This window comes from Mugil cephalus, chromosome 3 (genome assembly GCF_022458985.1).
Source record: "Mugil cephalus isolate CIBA_MC_2020 chromosome 3, CIBA_Mcephalus_1.1, whole genome shotgun sequence".
NCBI lineage: Eukaryota > Metazoa > Chordata > Actinopteri > Mugiliformes > Mugilidae > Mugil > Mugil cephalus.
The window spans coordinates 21,414,668-21,440,945 of NC_061772.1; the positions used below are offsets into that span (position 1 = coordinate 21,414,668).

Below are 26,278 nucleotides of genomic sequence, written 5' to 3' on the forward strand. Positions count from 1 at the left end.
AAGCAGAAACACTTGAATCAACAGATAAAACTGTATTTTTCTGTCATGCAGGAGGTCAGATTACGCACTTGCTCTCTCTATGGGAGGATGTATCTCTCAGTAGTCACACATAACGAAAAGGAAACACTCAGCGAGCGCAAGTCTGATACATAAAAGTCATTCAACATGAAAACAAGGAGCTTCTGATCATAACTGCACAGCTAATTTCTAGAGTCAAGTGTAATCCTCAAGTATCATCCACTCATTTACTACAGTGATAACTACAGTGTAGATTAGACAGGGGAAGAGGAATGCCAGCTATTACTGAGAACGTCTCAGGCTGGATTCAAAATCCACCTTATCATAGTCTGTTTGCTGTCAGTTACCCAGGGCTATCTCCCCCCTTCCTCCCCTCCTGCCTCATCCTGACAGTGAACAGACTACTGTAAACTGCCAGAGTTTCTCACAGATAAGAGCGTCAGCAAAGCGCAGACACCAAACTTTCTTCCTCACCGTCTTCTACCCCGGAAACACAAATCATCTTAAGGTCTTAATATTATATTATCCAAATTTATGTTTTTTTATATATATATATATTTCCCGACGCTGTGGCGTGAATTAGGTGCCACACGAAGTTCTTCCAGAATATAATCACACGTCTCACTGATCGTTTCAGTGGTTTCAGGGCAGAATTGCTCTGCAAGTGGACGGTATTGTGCACCATTACACAACAGCACATGCCTGGGGATTAACGGAGGGCCCTGTCCTGTCTGTACCATGAGGCTGCAGGGGGCCAGTAGCTATTGTCACAGCTGTGTCACAACTCACGCACACGCACAAAAACTAAAATCAGCTAATCACGACTTCTTTAGCTTTTGGTTTAGTTTAGTGTGTTCACAGACATCTGGAGGCTTCAGATGTTTAACGCACATATCATCATGCACAGCTTTTAATGTAAAGCAATTAGGTTTTTTTTTAAAAAAGCAACGCCACATTAAATCCAACATATCCATCCTCAGCTATCAGCCATAACATTATGACCACCTTCCAAAAACAGTTGTCGCCCATCAGAGAATGGACATGGACCTTCTGACGGTGTCTGGCAACACAATGTTGTTAGCGGTGGCCTTTGGGTCCTATGCGTTGAGGGGAGGGGCCTCTGTGGATCAGGCTAATTCCAGGGCATCCTTCATGTTTTTGTTTTTTTTTAGCCGTTCCTGAACAGTTTTTGTGTGTGTCTTTGTGTCAGGTTGCATCCTGCTGGGGACGACTGCTGCCATCAAGGAGTGTCATTGCTGTGGGGTCAGGGAGCATGGTCTGGTCTAGGTGGGTGGTAACGTTCAAACAAATGCCAGGTCCAAAAGTTATTTACTTCTCTTTGAGGTTTTAATGTTGTGGCTGATCAGTGTACACACACAACCAAGGAACTGCACGTCCAACTCCTCGTGCCAAAAGACAATTTAGGATACAAGTGAGTATTGACTAAATACTCACTCACTATTGACTGAATGTGTCATGTCATGATTTCATTAAAAAAATAGACACAGAAGTTTTAAGGGACAGACATATTAAATACTACCAGCAACAATGGGGCATCACCTCACGTTGCCCATGTCTGGGCCAAAAATTTGAACTTGAACGTCCTGCAACAAAGCTGTCTGTGTGACCTTTAACCTCCCTGAATCAGCTGAAAAGCAAAAGAAAAACTAGGATCACAGGCGTTCACTGATGCCGACTATCTGATGGACAGGAGGTAAAAGCGACGCAAACTGAGTTTCCATTCAAACCGGTTCTGTTTGTTCACTCAGTCGCCCATTGAAATAAATTACAAGCCAAGCATGCTGCATGTAAACAACATTGCAAAAAAAAAAAAAAAAAAAAAAAAAAAAAAAACACAAATACACTTTCTTCTCCCGGTCTCACTCCAGCTACTGTTAGCACCAGCGAGTTAATGAGGGGAAATGCAAAACGTGGGGAAGCTGAGCCTGTGAGGCCAAAGCCTCCCTCATATAATGGCCTACTAAAGAAAGGGGAGCTTTGTTCGCTGCAGCACAAGCAGGTTCCTCTTTAATGACTTCATGTGCATGCCAATCACTTACGCCACACAATCCCATCATGCGGGCACAACACTTCTCAGGACACCCCCCGATCATGTGAGCCCGCGGCATGTGACTGGTGTTCTCCCCCAAACAGAAGCTGAGATTTGGTTCAGCAGGTAACGCCATGGGGGATAACGATGGGGGGTCGTTCAATACCTTTAAGATTTAGCTACAAAAATGTGACGCCTTTATGGAGAACTCTTTAAGAATCAGATGTTTTAAAATATGCAAAATTAAAAGTGTGCAGCTAGAAATCTAGACATTATTAAGCTATGTGTTCATTATAGATATTTGATGCTAAACAGTGCACGCAGCTGTTAGACACATTGTGTTGTACCTGAAAATCTGTAGTCAATGAAACATAAATTATAATTTTTAAAGCTGTACAAGTGACTACACATTTATCTTTTTTTGAGCTGCATGACGACACGTGGTCTAAAACAATCTATGGAAACCCATGAAAAGTTCAAATTTAGTTTCAGTTACAGGACCGTACACCTGAAGAGTAGCTGGGCGACGAGGCATGACGCACAAAGTGACAAAACTTAAAGTAATTCATCGTTTCCTCGAGGAAGCACAGATTGTACAGCCGTCAAAAAAATGTTTAGTTCTCTCAAGCGTTCCCGCTCGAGTCCTTAGCTCCTGCAAAGACTCAAGCCTGAGCTTTAAACCGCGGCTCCGAGCTCTCAGGTGGTGCCGGCGATATCGCTCAATGCGGCTTGATGTGATACAAAACCGAGGCCAGTCCCTTTAGAAATAGCAGACGGAGGGCCTGCAGGGTGTCAGATGTCAACGGAGACCATTTGCTGGAGTCTCGGGCCCGGCCGCCTCTCATGCTACAGCAGCTGTGTCTTCTCAGACCTCACATTCCTGCAGGACAGGCCCACTTCACTCTCATCACCTGTGGTGATCCGAGAGCGGGACGAGCACTGAAGGAAAGCCTAATTTTCCTTAATTTCTGTAGAAAACAATTGCAATTACACGCGCCACCATCAGAACATGCTTAGCTCCAATAATCCTGAACCACATCTAACATGAGAGTTACATACACTCACTTGCCCGTTCATTAGGTACACGAGTGAAAACGAATGCACTCCCATATTAAAGTCCTGCAATAAATCTTGGCATAATGCTCGTTGTAATGTTGAGTTTATGTTGAAACAACTTGAGAAAGGTTGTAATTCAACTATATGATCATTTTGGAGGATGTAGTTTGTGGTGCTGTTAAACTGTGGCGAATTAAAAAAACTAAGTGTTTTTGTTATTTCGGCTGCTCCGCCGACTAAAACGGGGTTGTGAAAAGTAAAAGAAACATGTGTCAGTTCAACACATACACAGTTCAGTATTGCTACAAACCAAAGCCTTCAGAATGAAAACACAGTGGAGTCAACAGCTCTCTCTGTTATTTTAAACAAACACCAGCCAAACACCATAACCTCCATGAAGCTGAGGATTCAGCGCACAGATATTAGAATGCATTTGTTTTCACCAGTGTGCCTAATGAACTGGCAACAGTCCTATTGTAAAAAAAAAAAAAGAGAGTCTGGCAGGAGAACTTAGCGGCATGTGGTTTCACATCTCTTCCCCCCTCTCTTTAATAAAGAATGTTTGAAACGTCCCCTATTTACTGAAGATAATGAGCTTGTACATCAAGGTGCGCTCACTATAAATTCATGCACAGCGTAGGTCAAAAAGGAATCATTCAGCAGCACTGAAGCTACACACTGTGAAGAAGCAGTGCTGCAAAAATCAGCCTGAAGCCGACTCTCTGTGTGCGCTGACGGACCGAGACGTGCACCGATGATTCAGCAGCTTCTTCACCCCGTTAGCCCTCACTGTACAATTACGCCTGCTTTGCTTTGCAGTCACTGCACCGTACGCTGCGCTGTCTGACCTCCAAATAATACATGCAAACGTTTACCCCGCCGAGCCGCAATCAAGACCCGCAAGGCGGCACGCACCTCCTTCCCATTTCTCAATAATACTCGATCCTGTCAAATGTGTCTGTCCTGTGATGCTTTAAATGGGTTGCATGCATTTATGCTGCATCATCCTGTCTGTGTGTGTGTGTGTGTGTGTGTGTGTGTGTGTGCGTATTTTCCGTCTTGTCTCTTTTTTATGCATCACCTGTTAGCCTGATGCCAAGAGCATGAGACCGATCAAAATGAGGTTGTTGTCCAACACAGTTTTTGATATTTTCCTTTCTTAGGAATATACACACTCACTTGCCAAAACATTAGATACACCAGTGACAACGAATGCATTCTGATGTAACATTCTTGCACTTAATCTCGGCTTCATGAAGTTTTTGGTATTCGGCATTTGTTCAAAATAGCTGTGAGAGCTTGTTCATTCATTATTCTGCAGGATGTGGTAGTGATATTGAATTGTACTGTTTTCAGCCGACACATGTTGTTTTGACAACCCCTTATCGGTCAGTGGGCTTGGCTCAATAACAGAAAAGCTTTTAATGCAATAGTTCAACATCACCACAAACTGCATGATCATACAGTTGAATTACCACCTAAACTCAACACTACACCAGGCATGAAGGGAGATTTAGTGCAAAGCTCTTTTAATAGACAGCATTAGTTTTCACTAGTGTACCTAATGAACTGGCCAGTGAGTGGATCTGGTGGCTTAAGATGTAAAACACCCGCTCTGTAGTTTAAATGTGAAATGACACATAAGTGAGCACTTTTTCACCCCGAGCTCACATCACTGCGACCTATCATCCAACAAAAGCAACGACTGAGCACAAACACACGCCTTAAGAAAAAAAAAAAAAAGTACTGAATGAAAACAATGTTGCAGATGAGATGAGAGCAGAGGAACAAGTTTGCTGCAAAGACTTGAGGTGATCCAGCCTGTCGTCCCGCAGCGGGGCAGCCCACCACACACACCAGCTTCCAACTACTAAACATCACACTTACCTCCAGGTCGGGAGCTGAAGTCAATTTCTAGCGGGACTCAAGTTTGTCGTCTCTTGTCGGGGCTTCGCTGCTCAGCCACACACGCACACTTGGTACTCAAGTAAAATGACTATTTAATTCCTCTGCGTTCCCACTGAATTAATTTCTTTCCTTCTCTCTCCAGCGGCGCGCACCAGAGCCTCGGAATTCAAGTCCGCGCAGAAAACTCGAGCATTGTTATTTTTTTTTTCTATTTTTATTTATTTAATCCGAGCGTGGTCGCGGTTTGGCTGTGATTAAAAGGCAGACCTCCGCAGCTCGCTCGCTCGCTCGCTGGCTGGCTGAAAACTCCTCTTTGCCTTGCTGCTAATCAGAGTGCGGCCACTCTCTGGCGCGCCGTGGTGCGCGTTCACGCGGCTCATGGGCGGGGACAATATCCAGAGTGGGAGGGCGGAAATAAATAACAGGAAGTAGGCAGGAAATAACACGAACAACACTAACGCACAGCACACGTAGGTTTTATTATAGAGAGAATAAACCCATTATTATTGTACACTGTGCGTTTATAAAACAAAATTATAACTAGAGTGAAGTTGATTTCTATACACAAGGTTGCCTTTTATTTAATTTAACTCTAAAATGTTGATATTTGATCACATTCCAGTGCGTGTACGTAGTGAAAAAGATCGTTAGCCCTTCACTGAAGCAGCTGCTTAAGTACCCGGATGAAACCAGCCAATCGTATGCGAGTCGCAAAATGTTTTTCACGAAGCGGTTTACGTTAGTCATAGTATGAGGGGCAACTCTGCAGTTTTCGTGGTACTTTTTATCTGAATGTGTCATTTTCAGGTATGGACATTATATGAGCCACTCGAATTTTTATGTGACTGTTCGTGATTTGTGTTTTACAGACTAAACCCACTGTTTAGGCGAGTTGTTTAGCTTCGTATGTTGGTGAAAGTGGCAGTTAGCTTGCTAGCAGTGAACTGACTGCTGCCAAAAACGATGAACTAAACGCATTGCAGTAATGTGATAGTCCGCAGTGGATTTATGGCCGAGCCAGTCATCGGTAATATTAAAACTATTTTGAATTCAGCACAACTCCGAGCGACCTGTTTCAGCCAGTAACGACTCAATGAATCAAGCTGATCCCAAACTGAAACAGTATGTGTACTAAGTTTTTAGATTGACTATATGAGATAACAGATGTTTAAAGAACCATCCAACAAAGTGCATCAGTTGTACTTGTGCCATTGGATTCGGGATGAAAACTACTTAAAGTTTCCTAAGTGCCAAACATGCTACTGCCGGATGTATAATTAGTGGATTATTGCTACAACTAATCATTTTATGAGGGGGAAAAAATGGTGTGCAAAAAAGCAGTAAATATTCCCAATCCATTTATTAATAAGGCAATTAACTCCTTTGTGTGCGTTGTTATATATAGCAGGTAATCCAGTTTCATTAGGTTTCTGATCAGCAATAATTTTAATTGTGAAATAACTTGAAGATTATTTTGTTTGACCAATTGGCTTGATCAGTTTCTAATGGTTGATTTGGCTTGTTTTGTACAAATGAATCCAAAATAGATTTAGTTTGCAGTCAAATAAGACAAAGAACAGTAGCCAGACCTCAGTTTTTCTTGATAATGACTAAAATAGTAAATGTATTGTCAAAGTATCCAAAAAGCAAAGAGAAAACAAATTAACTTGTTCAGTTCTCAATGACTGTAGGGTAGTTTAGGGTTCTGTTTGGAACATTTGTGGGTGTTGCCCACTTTAAACTCCCAAAAAAAAAAAAAGTTCCAAAAAAATTCCTATTGAAAACCCAACTCCATACCAGTCATTTAAAACTAAAAAACCCACTTGGATTAGTGTTGAAATGTCCTCCAGAGAGCTTAACGGGTCCTTTGTAATATACCACGACCAGGATGCCAGAAAATCATCACAGACCTATATTCAAATCACTGCAGAATTATTTAGTTAAACATTTGCATGTTTTGTTTTTTTCTCCCTCCCAGACTTACGCCCTCTGACTGTGCTGGAGGATGGACCCTGTAGTTCTGAGCTACAAGGACAGCCTGCTGCGGCGCTCTGATGTGTCCTTACTGGAGGGACCTTGCTGGCTCAACGACCAGGTCATTGGTTTTGCCTTTGAATATTTTGCTGCCGAGCGCTTCGGAGTCCTGGGAGAGGCCATCGTCTTCATCAGCCCAGAGGTCACGCAGTTCATCAAGTGTGCATCCTGCCCCGATGAGTTGGCCCTCTTTTTGGAGCCGCTGGATCTGTCGTCTCGTCACTGGGTTTTCCTCGCTGTGAACGACAACTCCAACCAGACGGCTGGGGGATCCCACTGGAGCCTTTTGCTCTACCATCACAGCTCCAACCACTTTTCCCACTATGACTCTCAAAATGGCAGCAATTCACTGCACGCGCGTCGAATTGCCAGCAAGTTGGAGCCTTTCTTTGGCGCTGGGAGGAAAGCGTTGTTTGTAGAGGAGCACTGCCCGTCGCAGCAGAACAGCTACGACTGTGGCATGTATGTGATCTGTATCGCAGAGGCCTTGTGCGAGAAGGCCAAGGTGGAGGGCTCGCCAAACCTTCCTGTGCAAACCATCACCCCAGCCTACATCACCCAGAAGAGGGCTGAATGGTGCAGACTGATCCAGAGTCTAGCTCAGAATGACCTCTCCTGCCCTCTGCCTTTACCTTAGCACGTTGACAGCTTCTCATTATATGCAGAACAGCTGTCGGCCCTTACATATCTACTGCTGGAGAATCTGAATGCACTCCTTGAATACAGTATATTACTACATATAAAATATATTTCTATTACAATGTCTGTAATACTCAGTAATAGGAAAAAAATCTATATATATAAAAAAAACAAAGCAATGTTACAAATCTGAGAGAGCCATTGGTGTTATGTTCATCCCATGTATATGAACAGCAACATAGAGTATGTAAACAAGGACACCAGCATGCCTATAAGAGGAACTTTCTCCCTTGTACATATTTAGCTACGATGGAGAAGATGTCAAGTGGAAGAGGAGGCACACACCTTTCATTTCTCCTTTTTACTAGTTTGGAGCAAATGTAGACATGTTTACACATATTATTGCTCAGGGTCATTTGAAATGAACTGAATTGACAATAAGAATGTGCACATTAACTCTGGTTCCTCCTGTATGCCACATATTCATTTTGCGTTGCAGTTAAAATAATTCAGCCGTGTGAGCGTAAGACATGCGCCGAGCGTTCATGGGACAAAGGGCAGTGTCGAGTGATGGAATGTGTGTTATGTTCTCACAAAAAAAGTATCAAACTCATTGTCTGCTGAAATAATAAATGTGACAATTTTGTTGACAAAGTAGGAGTACATTTATGTGTTTCCATACAAGATCCCAGCTGTCTCACGTTACTGAATTCATGTCTCGAATAAATGTGTTTCTCCTTAGGAGAGATATGAATGTATAATAACTCCTCTGAAGAAACCACACATACGCACATTTACTGAAGCATGAGATTTTTGTCATTGTTTACAGAAGGGAAGACAAAAGATTCACTTTAAGGCTGCAGAATAATCAGAACCAGTTACGCAGTTACTCAAAACTCAATACCAAATGCTTCCCTGAAAATAATTTGTAGTTGCCTCACTTTTAAGGAATATTTTAGGTATGAGTAAAAAAAAAAAAATACACCAAAATAAGTTGTATGAATTTAATTTAACATGCTAGAAACAATGCAATCAGTATATGTGGTATTTTAAGAGATATGAACACACTATCTACAGAGCATTAAAGGAAAATCTGCACGACTGCAAAATTAAAGGAAAAAGTGTAATCTTCACTTTTCTATTTAGATTTTTTTAACCTTATTTATATAGCATCAATATCAGTAACAAAGTGTATCAAGATGCTTTCCACGACCCAGAGCCTGAAACTCTCTTAGGCAACAGTGGCAAGAGAAACTTTATAAAAATAAAGGCAGAAACGCAGGAAAGAGGAACAGAAAAAAGTGGCAAAAAGAAGCAGATCAATCCCAACATACATCTTGATAAAGCACACATGCGGCATGTAAACATGGTACAAACAAGGTATGTGATACTAGTGTGATGCAGTAGGGATAAAGCCAGCATCCAAAGAAAAGCTTTGCAGCTATGATGGTAGTTGTTATATTACAGCAGCTGCTGTGATGCATATAAAATATATTATGAGCAGGTCAGAGAATTATGCATAACATTTAGATAGGAACAGATAACTGTAATCAATGAACACTGGGTAGCTTGTTGGGGCCAGGGCCCCAGACGAGAAACATGCAAGAAATCTGTAGCGGATTACGGAGCTGAAACACACTTTCATCTCTCAGCTATATTCATTTTATGCTCCTCTGCATGAAGAAAAGCCTCAGAAATGTTCAACAATACAACTGCCTCAAGAAGGGGTGGGTATCGGTACAGCATGTTATCCAGCATTATGCTTATTAAAAAAAAATAGGGTGGGGGGGGCAGGAAGAACAAACTGTTCAAAGATTTACGACTCACGGACACGCTGTGACCTTTTACATATTTATGAGCAAGCCTTCCTGTATTAGTCAGAGCAGGATTCACTGTGACGATGACCACGAGCAGCTAAACCAGGTCCACCTACACCCTGGTCAGCTAAGGTTCTGATTTAATTTTACGCTGTTGCCACGGCGATGAATTAGCCATAGGGAAAGAGAAAGCTACAAGGAAGACAAGGAATGATTTTTATAGATATATATAAATAAATAAAAAAAGGGCCACCAACCTGGATGACAGTTGTGGTTAAATATATCTGTCTTAATTGGTTTTGGGAGACATGACTCAGTAGTGCCCTCCCTTAAATAACCTGAAAGTTGCGGCCCCCACATGAGATTTCATCTAGATTCATCAGTTTTGTGCACTGAGACCATGTTCACGACCCATAGGAAGCCACATATTCTCCAGAATCTGCGACTGAACTGTTTTTGACAGTTTTTTGTAATATTTGTAATCATAATTCAACAAACTTCCCTTAGAGAATTTAACCAGAAAAAAAAGGAATTTGGTCCTCATCTAAAGATGAGGTGGGATGGGCTAAAGCAACTGAAAAGATAAAGTTAATAATTTAAAACGTTCATTCCACAATTGCCTGACTTTCTCAAACCAGGACTTTGCTCAAGTGTTATAGTTAATCCAGAGGAGGGTCATTTTTAAAAGGGACTGTTTTAAATTTTTAATTAAATGAAATCTAGTCCAGCCGGCGAATACTCAAACTGAGTACGGCAACTAAAGAAGAGACCATCACCTCGGTCCTTATCTGGCAGCCTGTCCCGCTATAGCCTTAAATTCACACAGCTTGGACTGTTTCCACCCTTTGCTCCTTCCGCTGGCATCCTGTGCTCGACTACATCCCACAGGCATATTTCACCCAGAGTAGCCAGTCAGACGAGCCATCAGGGTTCACCATTGTCCTCGTAAAATGCCACAAAGCTGGGGCATTCCCCAGCCTGGCAGCACACTGCATTAGTGAGACAAAGTGCCCAGGGAAAGGCACATTCATTTGGACAGATTGGCTTCTAAATGGCCAATTTATTTATTTATCCCTCCGTGAGTGTTTACGGGGAAACAGAGCTTGTCTTTCTGTGAGTTGTCATCTCTTGGTACTCTCAGCATACACAAAAGGTTTGTGTCTTAATTTGGAGCAACAGGGGCTTATCATGTACTGGACAACCTGAACTGACATGGATCCATTTAAATCCTGCAAAAATCTCGTACCATGCTCTTTGCTCCTTTGGCGAAGAATTGTCTGAGGTTTAAAACAAAGGCTTCTTAGTGTTTATTTTGTTTTGCACTAAATCCACAGTGGGATTATCGTTAAGCTCCGTCCTCATTAGAAAACAGAATATTCTCCACCTGCTGGACCCGGGTTTGGGTCCGAAGGAGCGCAGGTTTGAGGTTTTGCTTGATACATGTGCAGTAAAGGTTAAAGACAGGAGACAGGAGAGGGACAAGGAGCTAAAGCCCCCGAATCTGAGCCTCGCTTCCTGCGCATGTGAAGATCATCTTCCATCTCCACCTCATTTTTAACTTCACTTCGACCCATCTCATCATTTTAACTTCATCACTTCTCCACTTGGACTCCTCTTATCTCATCCCTTATTCCAACTGAAGATCATTTTCACTCTACACATTCCACCTCATTCTTCGACTGTCACTCCTTGAAGTAATGTTAGACTCATAGAAATACTAAGAGACATATCAACAGACTGGGAAAAACAAGATTTCACAAAAGACGTTTGTAATTGCCTGTGAGAATTTGAGGCTTGACAAATGTCTTAAAACTTTTCTCCTATATTTGTCCTCCTAGAAGCAATAGTTTGTTAATACTTTTGGCCACAACTGTTATGCTAAGATAAGCTAACAAGCTGCTGGTGTCCATAAATGACTGATTGATTGATTGATTCATAGATAGATAGTTAACTTTATTCATCCCCAAAGGGAAATTACACTGATTTTGCCAAACACAAATACAAAAACCCCCTAGAAAAGTTGCAAATTGAATGATTTAAGAAAATAAGCTACAGCAAGCAGCTAGTTAGCTTAGGATGCTATAAAGAACAGGGACAGCTAACATATTTATTTAAAGGATACTAACGTAACAGGACATGAAAACTTCAATTTTCATCAATATTCAGACAAAGGCTAACAACCGTAACATTAAAAACCACACTGAGCATTTATTTTATGACCAGACATATAACATCATTCATGTACATATTTAAAAAAACAAAAAAAACATGAGCTCCATTAGTGAACTCACTCACCACTGTTCTTCATCAGCATTGTGTGTAATTGATGTCAGAAGCCGCAGTCATGGTTTCCCCCCTGGTATCTCCAGGTGGTTCATATTTACTCATCACATAGAGGCCCTCAGGCCCGCTACACACACAGAGAACATACAGCTCCACAGTATGAGCTTAGAACTGTCTCTAAAGTAAAAATCTGCTTCGGGAGAGTTTGTAAGTTACATCACATCCTGTCACAACACATCTGCAGCCAACTACAACAACTTGGAGCCATTTTAGCTTCATATACAGCAGCATGCGTGAGAATGGGTTTAATTAAAACAAGCAACTTCCTATAGGGAGGCCTGCACGGAGACAGTTGCATCCTGGACAGCACTGTTTCCAGGTGTGCGCTGCAGGGTAACGCACTGTATTCAAGGGAGGCGGGGGGGCGCGTAAGTAGGTCAAGTTCATATCGCAACATCACAACAAAAATGAAAAGAAAAGGCAAGAATTAGATGCTTCACCGATCCCCCTGAGATAACACTCGCCATTGTGCATGCAGACATGCCAGCCAGGCGCGTCCATCTCACTTGCCTGGATCAGATGGAGGCTGCTATGTAGGTCAATCATTGTATGAGTTGGTAAATAACAAATCTTAAATCTGACAAACAAAGTCAGAGTAGAAAGAAAAGGGGGCCTCCAGCTTCATCGTGTGAACTATTTTAATAATCCTAACATGATGTGAACCAGCAGGATAATAAACTGTGGGACCTCTGAACAGTTAATATGACGTAAATAATGTTTGACTTTTATTAGCGTCTCTTTGAAACCCAAATTTGAACAAGAGCTTCAATAATCCTGCACATTTTTACTCAAGTATTTAGTTGAAAAAAAAAATCTTTTAACTTTTAAAGCACATTTTAGAAGAAATATTTAGTCAATACTTTTGGCTACAGCTGATGCTAAACTAAGCTAACAAGGTGGTGTCCTTAAATATGAGAAAGCTTTTCCAAAAACCAAAAAAGACGTGTAATTCACACAGCATTGCAAATTGTAATAGCTTCTCTTTAAAATAAAAAAAAGAAAAAACAACCAAAAAATAAGAAATCTGAATCGTTATGGAAAATAAGCTACAGCGAGCAGCTAGTTAGCTTAGCATCCTATAAAGAATGGGGGCAGCTAACAGATTTATTTAAAGATTACAAACTAATACATGTAAGCTTCAACTTTCGTTAACTTTCCGACAAAGGCTAACAATGCTAGCCATTTCTGTTTCCAGTATTTATTCTAAGCTAAGCTAAGAAGCTACCGCTATGCCCTTACATACAGGAGACTAGTGTGAGCCTTTTTGTACTAACTTTGTACAAGTAAAAACAGCATTCCTGTTAAATGACAAACCTTAAGCTCTAACAAATTAAAACAACTTGTCATTCTGCCATAATCTGGCTCAAACTAAAAGGGGTAAATACAAAAACAAGTTTTTCTTAACTTCACCACATATGTATCTCTAAAGCCACTGAGAAAGTGTACGCACTGCGTTGTGAGGAACCGCAGATCTTTTAGTGATGGGCTTGCTGGGTTGAATTAGCCATTGCTGGAAGGAAAAGAAACAAATCCATGGAGTAGATGAAGAACATATGCTAACGGAGGAAGAGAGAGGCAGATAAAAAGACAAGAGCGAGGAGGTAAATGAAAAGTTACACTAGATTCAAATTCCACGCTCGTTTTTGCACAGTTAATTCAGACATTCTTCATCCATATGAGTACAAGGAAACATAGATAAAAGCAAACAGAATCATACATCTGATCTTCATATTGTTCCAGGCATTTAAGATGTAACTGTTGTATATTTATCTGTGAGGATTCTCGCTACATCCAAAGTTAACCCGCTCCCAGTAGCATCTTCTAATTGCAGGTGAGTTCAGGGTCATTATCAGACTCTAGTCATAAGAGTTTCAGGTGGACGCCAGTTACAGATGTTTCAGTTAAAACCCCAAACTCCTCCCCCAGTCATAAAAAAACAGAAGAAGCTGTAAAATGTCTTCAGAAATACTAAAACCAGTTTAGTTCCCTTTGTTTCATCCTTGTTTGTGACATATTTAACACAGATTTATGTGCGTTCTGACTGGGTCCCTTTACATCTGTCTCTGTGACTGGGTGTGAACTTGTTGCTCTCAGTCAATGGCGGGTACATGAACATATAAATATAGTGAAGCTGTCCAACTGTTTGCGAAGACTGGGGTGTGTCCATGGTTGCAGCCAAACTCTGTTAATCAAAACGCAGTTCAACGTGAGGCTGCATTGCATTCTGGTCCTTTGAGGCGCTGCTGGCAGAGGATCAATGAAATATAAAATCTGAGTTTTACCACTGACACCAAGCCAGCTATGTTTTCATAAATGTTGTGGGCTAGGATGATGCAATACCTTCTTGGTGATGGGCTCTCAGTAAAAAATAAGTAAAATGCACATTTATTGAAGATTGCACTGACTTTTATAGAAAGGTAAAATGCAGTTGTGCAAAAAAAAAAAAAAAAAAAAAAGTCTGAGTCCTCTTCAATAAAAGTCAGTGGAAGATGAAAAACAGACAGCAGTCATGAGCTACAAATTAAAGTTGAGCTGGCTTCAACATTATTTTTATTTCAGTGCTCCAATTACATGGTGAAGCCCTGATCATTTAAATTTCACCATGCACTTCATTTCTTTAGTGGGTGATCACCACACCTATGAGAAAGTTTTTTTTAAACAGCAACTTGCCAGCAAGAGGCCATTTTTGTTTATTTTGTCGCCCATTTTTGCATTAAAAAAAAAAAAAAAAAAAACAACTGCCTACAGTATTTAATATATGAAGGTATAAACTGACTTCTCACACTTGTTATGACAGCCTGGACTTGCTCGAATCAAAGTCGAGACAACTTTAAGAAACTCCAAAAACTTGGTTAATTTTTTTTAAACGGATGACAACATCACATCATTGAGCATTTCACCAACACTTTAAAGTGAACTTGACACTAATGTAGCCGGCCACGTTTCAATAATTTGTAACTTAAATTAAAAAAAAGAGCCACTTTAATAAGAAAGCAGTGATGTGAAACTACAAATCAAAACCAATTTGGGTTCAGGCGCACAGTGAAGTATGGAACAATCACATGTTTTAGCTGCACCGTTTTTTTTTTTTGTTGTTGTTGTTTTTAAATTGATAACGACGTAGCCATACTACACTAATGAGCCACAAACATGGCTGGCTAAGCTTGGCAATTTTACAACTTTTGTCCCTTTTTTGTTGGTATAAAAATCAAATGGGTCATAATACCAGCTTCTGTTGAAAATGACTTGTAGCCAACACTTAATGGCTATGACCCGCTAGGACCTGAACAAAGGAAGGAAGAAGAAGGAAAGACTATTACTTTGATAAAAACGTTTCAGGGTAAGCCCAACACACACAAATCCACAAGGTAAATCCAGAGAGGCAGTGGCACAAGGAGTAAATATACACATGGGCAGATGAGACACAGGTGACACTAATGAGTGAGGAGCACAGCACACAAGGAGAAACCAATCAAGCGGGATGAGAAACACCAGGGAGGGAGCTACATTCAAAATATCATGACAAGAACTGAAAGTTGTGCTGTCTTAATTTTTTCCCAATGACGCTGTAACGATGTAAACCATTCACATGTGTTTGTTTCATCAGTCACTTTTTAAATGGGTTAGTGTCGCCAATAAATACCATCAGGTTCCTCCAAACAGTATAAGACCAACTTGTACTCTGTTAGGCTTTTATATGATTTAGACTTATATGTAACTGTACATTTCTATCTCTTCACTGTAGAATATTTTCATGAGACCTATGTCTTGTGTAATTCTCTCTGGATATCTCTTTCCCCCTTTGGGAGCGAGAGATATTTTTTGCGGTAAAACTCAGCACCACTCACCTCATAAATGGATTAACTGTGATACAGTTGGATTCTGCTCTAGCAGACATGAACACATGGAACGCACCCCTGAGGTAATGTGTTCTTGGAAAACCTCCAGCGATGCGGCCCGCATGTGTGCGACTGTGATGATTTTACTGTGTGTAATGGGGGAGCATTACGGCGGAGTTACAGTCAGCATTATCCTTCACACCGAAGAGGTCGAAGGTCAAACGAGGAGCATTCCAGGGCCGACGATACGGCTCCCTGGAGGTATGGACGAGGCTGCAGCTTGTCTGGCCATCTGCTCCGACCTGCCCCCATTACTCCGCCGCTAAAACTGTCTCCACACTCACATGAAGAGTTACAGTAGTTGGCCCCTGCCCTTTGGGCCTCCAGAGGTCTGCAAGAAGACTTGGTGACCAGCTGAGAGCGACAGACGAGGTGCTGCAAGGGCCAATAATTATTATCAGCTTTCAGGGTATGCTAAATTAGTGGAAGAGGTAATCATTTATTTCACTGAGTAACAGTGACTTCCTAAGGAAACAAAAGCACCAAAGTATTGTCAGAAAAGTAGGTTTAAACTGAATAACTACATATTATAATGTCAAAAAAATATTTCTGATGTATCAAAGATATAAGCAGCAGATTATTGTTACACTTCTGGAAGGATCCGTCTTCACTGGATACTTTAACCTAAAACATAGATCTTCAACAGGGGGTCTGCGACCCCTAGAGGGTCGACAGAGGTACTGCAGGGGGGGAGGTCACAAAATCTATGGTTGATTGGACATTTTTTTATATATTTGTTAATTTTCCCCCACAAATTAAAATTTCTTTAAATACACATTAACATGAGTCCAACATATTTTAGTAATAGGATAAGGGATAGCTTAATACTGAATGCAAAATAATAATAATAATGTATATTTATAAATAGCACTAGCCCAAGTTTAATATAGAACACATATAGTAGGTGGGGTGTCCCTGCTTAATCTCTCCATCAGTCAGGATATATAAATCAGGATATTTGTGAGGTTTTTGACCCAAGGCTCAGCTTAAAAGCAGTTGCTCAGATTGGTTTAGTGCTTTTTCTAATGACCTATTAATGACCAGAAAGTCCACCTCTACTCTCTTTCAAACTGGCTAAACAGGGGATGTGCATATTTCACCTCCTTTAAATCTCTACTTTTCTCATCATACTTTTATCTGAGCGATTACTTTTATTACTATCATTGTATTATTAAAGTCTGATCGAGACTGAGGCAAAAAGACAGTAAAATAGTTGTGTGGGTGAAGATACTCTTCCTGGCTAAACTTCATGTTTAGCACAAATATAAACAGTTTTCCATTATTTTCCCAACATGGTTTTAAATATTTTGTAATAAAACAGAGCTGAAATCTGAGTCTTCGTCTGAGATAAAATCTCCATTACAGTAATGACATTTACTATGAAAAACATGCTGCACTTATGGGGGGCATTTGTTTTGTGTGTGGTTTGTGTGGTTATTTCCATAAACTCCATATTTTATCATTCAAATAACTGTTTTAAAGTTGCTTTTAATTCCACAATGCATCCTGGGAAAAAAATATAAGCTTCAACATTCATTCATGTTTGTAATTAAAACATCAGTGATGCTTGCAGAAAGGATTCATGTTTGGTTTTCATGCATGTCCGCCCATGAGTAGTCTTAACTCAGGTCTAAAGTAAGGTGTTGTTACATACTAAACATTACATCCAAAGTCTTCTCATCAGGTGTGTTTGTTACTGACTGGTTGCGCTGCATTCCTGACATGATCCGCGGACAGTGTCAGCGTGCTATCTGTTCACCATCTGAATCAAATGTCCTCCTCTCTGCACCCAACCCTCTTCACGCTGCAGGAACTCTGTCGACCCAGGAGGTCCAGCTTCTCACATGAACAGGTTTTTCAAGCATGTGAGAGAAAATACCGGGAACGTGAAGGAAAATGAGTGGAGACTTTGGGTGCTCCATAATCTAACTGTAGGTCACTGTGAGAGTTATTGCTGATGAGAGGAGGTATATGTTCAACAGTATACTGTACTGACACTGAGCACAGTGCTGTACTGTGTTTTCACTAGACGTCAGTGTAGTTTCAGTGTAGTGTCAGTGTAGATGTCAGCCTAGTTGTAAAGACTTTGATGTGGTGCTCACATTGGTGAGGCATTTAAATAATCAGAAAGGGTTCAGTCTTATTCAATGAGCTTTCTTTTTTTGACACTTTTGAGCAACTTTGGTTAAACCTATATACAAATTGAGGCAGTAATTTCTTGTGTTTATACATTTCAATGGATAAAACAGACCAATCCGCTACTTTCTGCATTTATTAGTAGACTCTAGGGTTTTATTTTATTCATTCTTTGCCTTGTGTTACAGGGTGGGACGCCCTACTAAAAACAAAGTGATGCATTCATTCTTTCCAGTGCAAACTCATGCATCCAAACTTACATACTTTTATTTCAAATCTTAGCATTGATCAAGGTTCAAAAGACTCTAAACACGTCAGAAATGCACAAAACATGACGCACAATCCACCAGATGATGTGTTGATGAAAAGCTGGAAAAGGCAGATTAAAGTGTACTGTCAGTGTAGGGCAATGCAAACTCGTTTTTAAGTACACAGAGAAAGAAAAGAAATTATGCTAGGGAACATTTCCAACTCTTCCTTTCTCTATTTCGCCTGTGCTGTAGAGTGGAAACCGCGTGAACCGACTCAGCCTACCCTCAAGATAATCTGGACTGCAGATGGTCTCTTGGACTCATCAGGAAAGCGTTCCGATCCAGAAAATTAGACCCGTAATCTTTGTTTAATAAACTGTCAGAACGGTTCTTTCTGCCTCTCCGAGACGCGGTTCAACCTCGGGGTCAAACGACCAGAAAGACTTCATGTCACACATTTACAGCACATTAGGAAATAAAGCTGATTACCATCGCCGTCACTGGACAAGCTCGTAGTTCCAGCTCCCTTCATCATCATTTTAAGGCTCACATGTTTTCTATGAAGGAAGCAAAAAAAATAAAAAATACTCCCGAGCATTTTAGAAAACACACGTTTTCAACCCATGAAAACTGTGACAAGCTATTCAATTTAAGCTGAGCCTTTGGAAAGAAAACCGAAGCCAGTGCTGCACGGCCAGAGCACCAGATGTAATTTATTAAGCACTAAGCACCACTGCCAACACGGTGCTCCAGTTTTATAATTTAGCTGTAGAGGTACTAGAAATTGTGGAGCCGTTAGAGCGGAGACTTTTAGTGGTCGAATGGAACACCTGTAAGTAAAGTCTTGCCACCCAAATTAAATCAAAAATAAAAGCATCAAACATTTGTTTCATTTCATTTTTAATCTGTTGCCAGTTTTATTCATGGTGATCTCACAAACTAGAACTTCAGGGCTACAAATCAACCATGTCTGTAAAGTCAAAATTATTCAAATTAAAATACTTAAAATACTTGAACACTCGAACAAGCTTCAGTGTCCTTTAAGTCTTTCATTCGAAATGTATAAAACAGAAACACACCCTGGGTGACGCAATAAAACCGTCTCATTCACATTATAGTTGACACCCACAGGCGGTGTCAACCTGCCATTTAATATCGCAATTAAATGACAGGCAACTTCATTCAGCCAAGAGTCTGTGCTCACATCATCATTCTTCTATAAATACCTCCAATAAAAGACAACTGAGTACCTATTATCAAGCAGAAAGACAAAAGAAAACAGATCTAAACATATATATATATGTTTGCGATAGTGTGGGCTTGTGTTAAAAAAAGTGCATTGTCGTGGCTAATGGTAGCCATCCTACAGGCGGCTGTGGCAAAATCTCACCAGAGAAATAAAAAATTTGGTTCAGTCAACTTCAGTCAGAACATATTGAAAATGATTCATGCTTCCTAGAGCTGAAACGTCTTTACCGTGAGTCTTTTCAAGTACTTCATGTATTTGCATTATGTCTTACATCTCCAAGCTCCACCATCGCTTCTATCATAATTGTCATCAGTGCCACAAACTTGCAGGGTTACTCTGCTCACTACTTCAGATACGGTTAAAGGTGTGTGCGCGAGAGGGACAATCATAGTCTAAAGTAAAAGCTACTTTTCTAATCAGGAATAAATAGTCTGTTTGCATAGTCTGGAAGTGATCACTGAACAGGAGCTCGTTCCTGCTGCGGGAAAAAAGTCCTTAAGGTGCCTGGAGTCGGGTTGATGTTGCACCTTCGGGTCGATGCAGCTGGGGTAGATCCCTTCTGGTCTGAACTGGTCCTGGATCAGGAGGGCTCCATCACCTCCAAGCATGAGGAGAGAAAAAACACAGCAGCCAGATGGACGGGTTGCAGGGGAGAACAGTGGTTACCTGCACAAGAGGGAAGTGTCACATGCAAAGTTGTTTTTTGACACACAAATTAGCTTCGCATCTGATATATATATACATATATCAATCAGTGTTGCTGCAACGTATCGTTCAAAGCTGTTACCTCTCTCTCAGAGGCAGATTTGGGTTACTGAGGAAAGACAGCTGCTGCTCCAGACTGCACACACGAAAGGCCAAGTAGCACGACGACAGGATGAGGAGAATGATACTGGGGAAAGAGGAGCAGACGTGTCCGTTAAATCACACATTCTTTTTTGTCTGGTTGTGACTCTGAAGTCCCCTGCTCATGTGGAGGAGGAGAATTGTAATGTCTTGTGATGGCCACTGGGGGGCAACGTTATCACACCACTGCACTAAACTGCAACAACAACTCGGGACAAATCTGCCATAAAGCAGCACACTGATGCAGCATTTTAAAAGTTTAGGTTGTGTTTTTTCTACTTGCCTTTAAGCTTTTAATTTATTTGAGGTTCAATTTAATTCATATGGAATTTAATATTTTATATTTTACACTAGAGAGCGGGTTAGCGGTTAGCATTAGCAATATGACGAGGGGAGAGTCATTGCTCTCAAGGACATTTAGACAGAGGAGATTCAAGTTTTCTGGGTGAAGCGCATGACTTGCAATGAGATGAATAATTTGACACAGTGTGACTGAGTCTTATTCACACACCTTCTTTCGTGGAAAGAAAAAAAAAAGTGCCTTAACAGCTCTGCCTCCCCTGGGCTCAGTCCAGCTGAATCACCCACTATTTATATCTTTATCACTATTTATATTTATACCTCCGCGTTAATGCCCCCAGTGTGTGTGGAGCCGTGAGTCAGCTGTCGGAGGAGGTGAAGGAGGAGGTGGAGGTGGTGGTGGAGTTGTCGGTGTCTGTGTGTCCCGCTCTATACTCACAGCAGGGTGAAGAACTTGAGCAGCTGGTACTCCATCTGGCCCAGCTCTGCCACTGGCTCTGATAAAAGACCCCTGTCTGTCTGCAGAGCTCGCTCTGTAACACACACACAGACACACACAGTGACATAAAACCATTAACATTACTCACTTACACTACATGTCCTCATTTAAATCCTGCTCGCACACCTGTTTGTGCAAATAAGAATTCATATGGACTTGGATAAACCTACAATTCCTCCTGCACCTAGAACATGATTAACACAACAGATCAATCTGATGAATGACAACATCGTTAAGCCCACCACTGAGCCGTAATATTATGACCAGTGATGAGTGAAGTGGATAACACTGATAATCTTGTTACCATGACACCTGTCACTTTGTGGGTCATATTAGGCCGCAAGTGAACATTTATCCTCAAAGCTGATGAGTTCAAAGCAGAAAAACAGGATTCTGACAAAGAATTGTGATAGCTAGACTAATGGATCCGATCATTTCCAGAACTGCTGCTCTTGTGGGGTGATCTTAGTTAGTATCTATCAAAATTGGTCCCAGGAAGGAAAAGACCAAGGCTCAGAACACAACTATGAGATCAAGGTGTTGTTTTGTCCTCCAAATTGCACAGATTTCATCCAGTCCAGTTCTACACAATGTTTGGCAGATGATCAAAATCTTATGGCCGATTGGTGAACACACATATTCATTCCTTTTCTGTAAGCTCTTGTCCTCCCAGCTGTCACTGGGTGAGAGGCAGGGAACATACTGGACAGGTCGCCAGTCCATCGTAGGGCTAAGACTATGGGGCTCTTTCGTTTTAAATTAAAGGCAGGGTATGTAAAATCTCTGATGTTCCCCTCCACCTTCTTGTTTACAGTCGCAGTTTCACTCCCTCCTCCCATTTTTCAGCGTGAGAACAGGTCAAATAAGCCGTCCAGACATTTTTTGTTGTTGATCACACCGGTACACAGTGCGCCCCAACTTCAGCACTAACATGCATCATCGGCATGGAGAAGTCCACCGTTCAGTCTTCACTAGCAATGGGACGTGAATGTGCATTGATTTATGAGGAGTAACCAATAGGAACAGCGACACTCCATAAAATGGCCTGTGATTGGTGGAAAAATACCGTCACAGAGTGATTTTTATTAAGCCTGTAAATAGAAGCAGGAGGAGGCACAGAAGTCAAGTGTTCTCCTATAATGTTTGACTTATAATGTGCTTACAGGCTATTACTGAATTTGGGCAAAATAACGCCAAAAATAAAAAACATACCCTGCCTTAAAATTAATTAAGACATTTTAAATTATTTATGCACAGCTGTTATTAAAAATGTGATACATTTGTTTTTTAAAATTACTAGATTGCTTGAATTTTGCACTAAATGTGAGACAATGAAAACTGGACGCAAAGTTTGTTCATATATACACTCACTTGGCCACTTTATTAGGTAAACCTGTTCAATTGCTTGTTAACACAAATAGCTAATCAAGCAATCACACGGCTACAAATCAGTGTATTTAGGTTTGTGGAGGTGATCAAGACAAGTTGCTGAATCGAGCATCAGAATTGGGAAGAAAGGGAATTTAAGCGACTTTGAAAATGGTATGGTTGTTTGACGGGCTGAGTATTTCAGAAACTGCTGATCTACTGGGATTTTCACGCACAACCATCTCTAGGGTTTACAGAGAATGGTCCGAAAAAGAAGAAAATATCCAGTGAGCGGCAGTTTTGTGGACGAAAATGTCTTGTCGGTGTCAGAGGTCAGAGGAGAATGGGCAGATTGGTTGGAGATGATAGAAAGGCAACAGTAACTCAAATAACCACTCGTTAACCAAGGAATGCAGAATACCATCTCTGAACGCACATTACCTTGAAGAAGATGGGCTACAACAGCAGAAGACCACACCGGGTGCCACTCCTGTCAGCTAAGAACAGGAAACTGAGACTACAGTTCACACAGGCTCAACAAAATTGTACAATAGAAGATTAGAAAAAACGTTGCCTGGTCTGACGAGTCTTGATAACAGCTGCTACGTTCTGATGGCAGGGTCAGAATTTGGTGTAAACAACATGAAAGCATGGATCCATCCTGTCTGACGGCTACTTCCAGCAGGATAATGCACCACGTCACAAAGCTCATCTCAAACTGGTTTCTTGAAAATGACAATGATGTTGTTCACTGTACTCCAATGGCCTCCACAGTCACCAGATCTCAGTCCAATAGACCATCACCTTTGGGATGTGGTGGGACGGGAGATTTGCATCACAGATGTGCAGCCGACCAATCTGCAGCAACAGCTTGATGCTATCATGTCAATATGGACTAAAATCTCTGAGGAATGTTTCCAACACCTTGTTAAAAGCATGTCATGAAGAATTAAGGCAGTTCTGAAGGCAAAAGGGGGTCCAACCTTTTACTAGCAAGGCGTACCTAATAAAGTGAGTGTAATCCGATGTTGACTGTTAAACTGTCTTTATGTGAAGCTACTATAACACAGGTGCTGACTCTGGTTATGATATCAACGCACTGAATTACTCAACTTCCCACTCGGCACACGGGCTCTGATAATAATGCACACAGAAGCTCACACTGATCAAATACCCCACAGGTAATGTGGAGTGAAGTTAAGTTCGTATCCAGGTACGATGTGAAGTCTGTCATCACATAGTGTAGCGTTAAACTGTCCTCACACAACTCTGACAGCAGACATTGTTTGTGATAATCTCCATTTAATCTCCATCCGCCCAAAGCTTTTTAATACAGGCCCTCCACATGATTTAATCTCCATTTGGAGCTTAAGGCGTTGTTGCATAAGAGAAACGTTGCCATCCAAAAGCAATTACTCATTTGCTGTCTTCCACTCTCTCTCTCTCTCTCTCTCTCTCTCTCTCATATGTAGAAAGAAACACAAAATCTACCAACTTTTCTGGTTTTATCTTGTGTCACTTTGTTTTTTTGGGTTTAATTCTACAATTAAATGTTCCGCTATGAATGGTCTTTGTTTCATTTAATTTAAGCACATAAGCCTGTTGTTTTAGCAGTGCTGCTTAGATGCTTTATATCCACTGTACTTCAGTAAGCCATAACATTATGACCACTGATGGGTGAGGTGAATAACACTGATAATCTGGTTATCACGACGCCTTTGAGTGGCTGGGATATATAGGGCAGCAAATTAATATTTTGTCCTCAAAGTTCATGTATTAGAAGTAGGAGAAATAGGCAAATGGAAGAATTTGAGTGACTTTGAAGACACAGGTCAGAGCGTCTTCACAACTGAAGCTCTTGGGGGTGCTCCTCAAATTCCCTTACATGAAAATGGTACAGGACGAGTTTAAGGTGCTGACTTGGCCTGCATATACCCCAGATCTCCATTCTGTCGAGCATCTGTGGGACATCCTGGATCAGGAAGACTTCTCCGAACTCATAGGACTTAAAAGATCCACCGCTACTATCCATGCTTCAGCAGGTCGGGGCAGTTTTGGCGGCAAACGGAGGACTGGCCATAATGTTGTGGCTGACCGGCGGAAATACGACTTGACAACATAAAACATTCACTGTTATCCTATAATAGGAGCAACATTTCAAAGACATAAAACCAACTCTGTCCTCAGCGGCTTCACATTTCATTGAGGTCAGGCTACAAACTGTTACTTATTACCTATAAAATGCTTCACGGATTAACACCTCCTTGCTGGGAAGTACTCCTTAAATCTTTTATTCCCTCACAAATTCTCGTAATGCAGGCTCTCATTATTCTAGCGACCCAGTCCACTGCCATACTGCTCCCCTGTGGAATACTGCGCTTTGAGGAGATGTTTATTATTATTATTATTATTTATTTATTTATTTATTTAACAGAAAATGAAAAGGTACTTACTGACAGCGTCAGTAAAAGTCAATAAAAGTAAGACTTCTGTTTTTTATGTTTTATGGATAAAAACAATAATGTCCATTCGGACTTTCTGCAGTAGATGCACAGTGTGCTCAAACTAATGAATAAAGCCACACAACTGCAATCAACAAATAACAACTGGTTTCATGCCAATGATCAAACTCTGAATGTGTCACAGGGACATTTTTTTGTTATGACACGATGTGGGTTTTTTGGTGTGATATCTGTATCTATACTATTTATGTGCTTCCTTGTCCAAGAGGATATATCTTATGACAGCCATAAAAACAGACCTTTGTGAAGCCTGGAAAGTCAAAATGCAGTGAGGCCTTGGACTTTGCATCAGTGCAGTGAGAGAGTGAGAGTGTGAGAATATTTTTATCACCTTCGAGCGGCTGCTCTGATTTGAAGGGTGTGTCTGCGGCGCTCAGGCTGCTGGTGGAGTTCCCCAGGAGGTCAGGGAGGGATGACGACACCGACACCACCGAGGGTTTCCTTCTCCACTTTAACACTGACGGGAATTCGTCGACCACCGGGAACTCGTCTGGAGTCGGGAACTCGTCCTGTGGCACGGGGGAGAAACGGGAGGAAAGCGTTGGAAAGGCGGCGAACCCACTGCATCGGTGACAGCACACAAGTGGTTTAAAGCTGGGAGATAAAGATTTACACAGATCAGCCATAATATTACGATAACGAAGGTCAAGTGACTGACAGTCACTGTCTCGTGATCATGACACCTGCCAGTGGGTGAGATATTTTAGGCAGCAGGTCATTGATGTGATAAAAGCAGGAAAAATGGGCAAGTGGAAGGATTTGAGCATTTCAATGTGTAGGGCCAGTTTGTAATGGCTGGAGAACTGGGTCAGAGCATCTCCAAAACTGCACCCCTTGCAGTATGATGTTGCTGGTCCGCAATACCTAGTATAAATCTGATCCATGCAGCCCCCACCTCACAACTTGCAGGACTGCTGCTAATGTCTCGGTGTCAGATACCACAGCACATGTTCAGTGGTCTACTGAAGTTCGTGCCTTAGTGGATCAGGGCTTTTTATATCTACGCAATGATAGCCGGGGGGTCATAATGTTATGGTCTTATAATGCCTCAGCAAATGTTTACTAAGCTGATTGTTATGTGGCGTCACATTCATTTGGATCTATAGTATGTAGAGTAGGACAACATTTTTGGTGATATTTTAGTTTCTTAGTGTGACTGGAATTAATATAACTGACACATCTTCGACAGGTTCTGGGTCAAGGATTAGCAAAGCTCCATAAAGCCTTTATCACGAGATACTGTCATCATAAATTTCCCGCTTAATATTATCAGTCAAGATCAGCACATGACCAAGGACGGGCATTTTAACAGAGTTTAATTACTCCTTCACACTAAAGCTAGC

At 41.2% G+C, this 26,278-nt stretch overlaps 3 protein-coding genes across 14 annotated transcripts in view; 1 reads left to right on the forward strand and 2 right to left on the reverse strand.

Annotated features, from left to right (window-relative positions):
• myo9aa (myosin IXAa) overlaps positions 1-5,372 on the reverse strand; it is a 102,853-nt gene extending 97,481 nt beyond the window's left edge. For 6 of the 7 annotated variants that reach the window (XM_047580011.1, XM_047580014.1, XM_047580009.1 and 3 more), the window contains exon 1: positions 5,012-5,371. The gene's annotated coding sequence lies outside the window, so the exon portion shown is untranslated. Of the gene's footprint in view, positions 1-5,011 lie in introns of all 7 variants that reach the window. The other variant, XM_047580007.1, reaches the window with a different exon arrangement.
• A 114-nt stretch (positions 5,373-5,486) lies between these two features.
• Positions 5,487-8,359, forward strand: senp8 (SUMO peptidase family member, NEDD8 specific). The gene is made up of 2 exons (XM_047580642.1): positions 5,487-5,839; positions 7,011-8,359. Exon 2 carries the CDS (start codon positions 7,038-7,040, stop codon positions 7,701-7,703), a length of 666 nt encoding a protein of 221 aa, XP_047436598.1. The 5' UTR covers positions 5,487-5,839; positions 7,011-7,037; the 3' UTR covers positions 7,704-8,359.
• Positions 8,360-18,030: 9,671 nt separating this feature from the next.
• Positions 18,031-26,278, reverse strand: part of gramd2aa (GRAM domain containing 2Aa) — a 29,924-nt gene continuing 21,676 nt past the window's right edge. For 4 of the 6 annotated variants that reach the window (XM_047580918.1, XM_047580921.1, XM_047580920.1 and 1 more), the window contains 4 exons: positions 25,267-25,444; positions 20,986-21,079; positions 20,188-20,292; positions 18,031-20,066 (listed from right to left, as the gene is read on the reverse strand). In XM_047580918.1, coding sequence (XP_047436874.1) covers positions 20,063-20,066; positions 20,188-20,292; positions 20,986-21,079; positions 25,267-25,444 — 381 coding nt within the window. In that variant the 3' untranslated portion in view covers positions 18,031-20,062. Of the gene's footprint in view, positions 20,067-20,183; positions 20,293-20,867; positions 21,080-25,266; positions 25,445-26,278 lie in introns of those variants that run through there. The other 2 variants (XR_007112451.1, XM_047580919.1) reach the window with 2 other exon arrangements.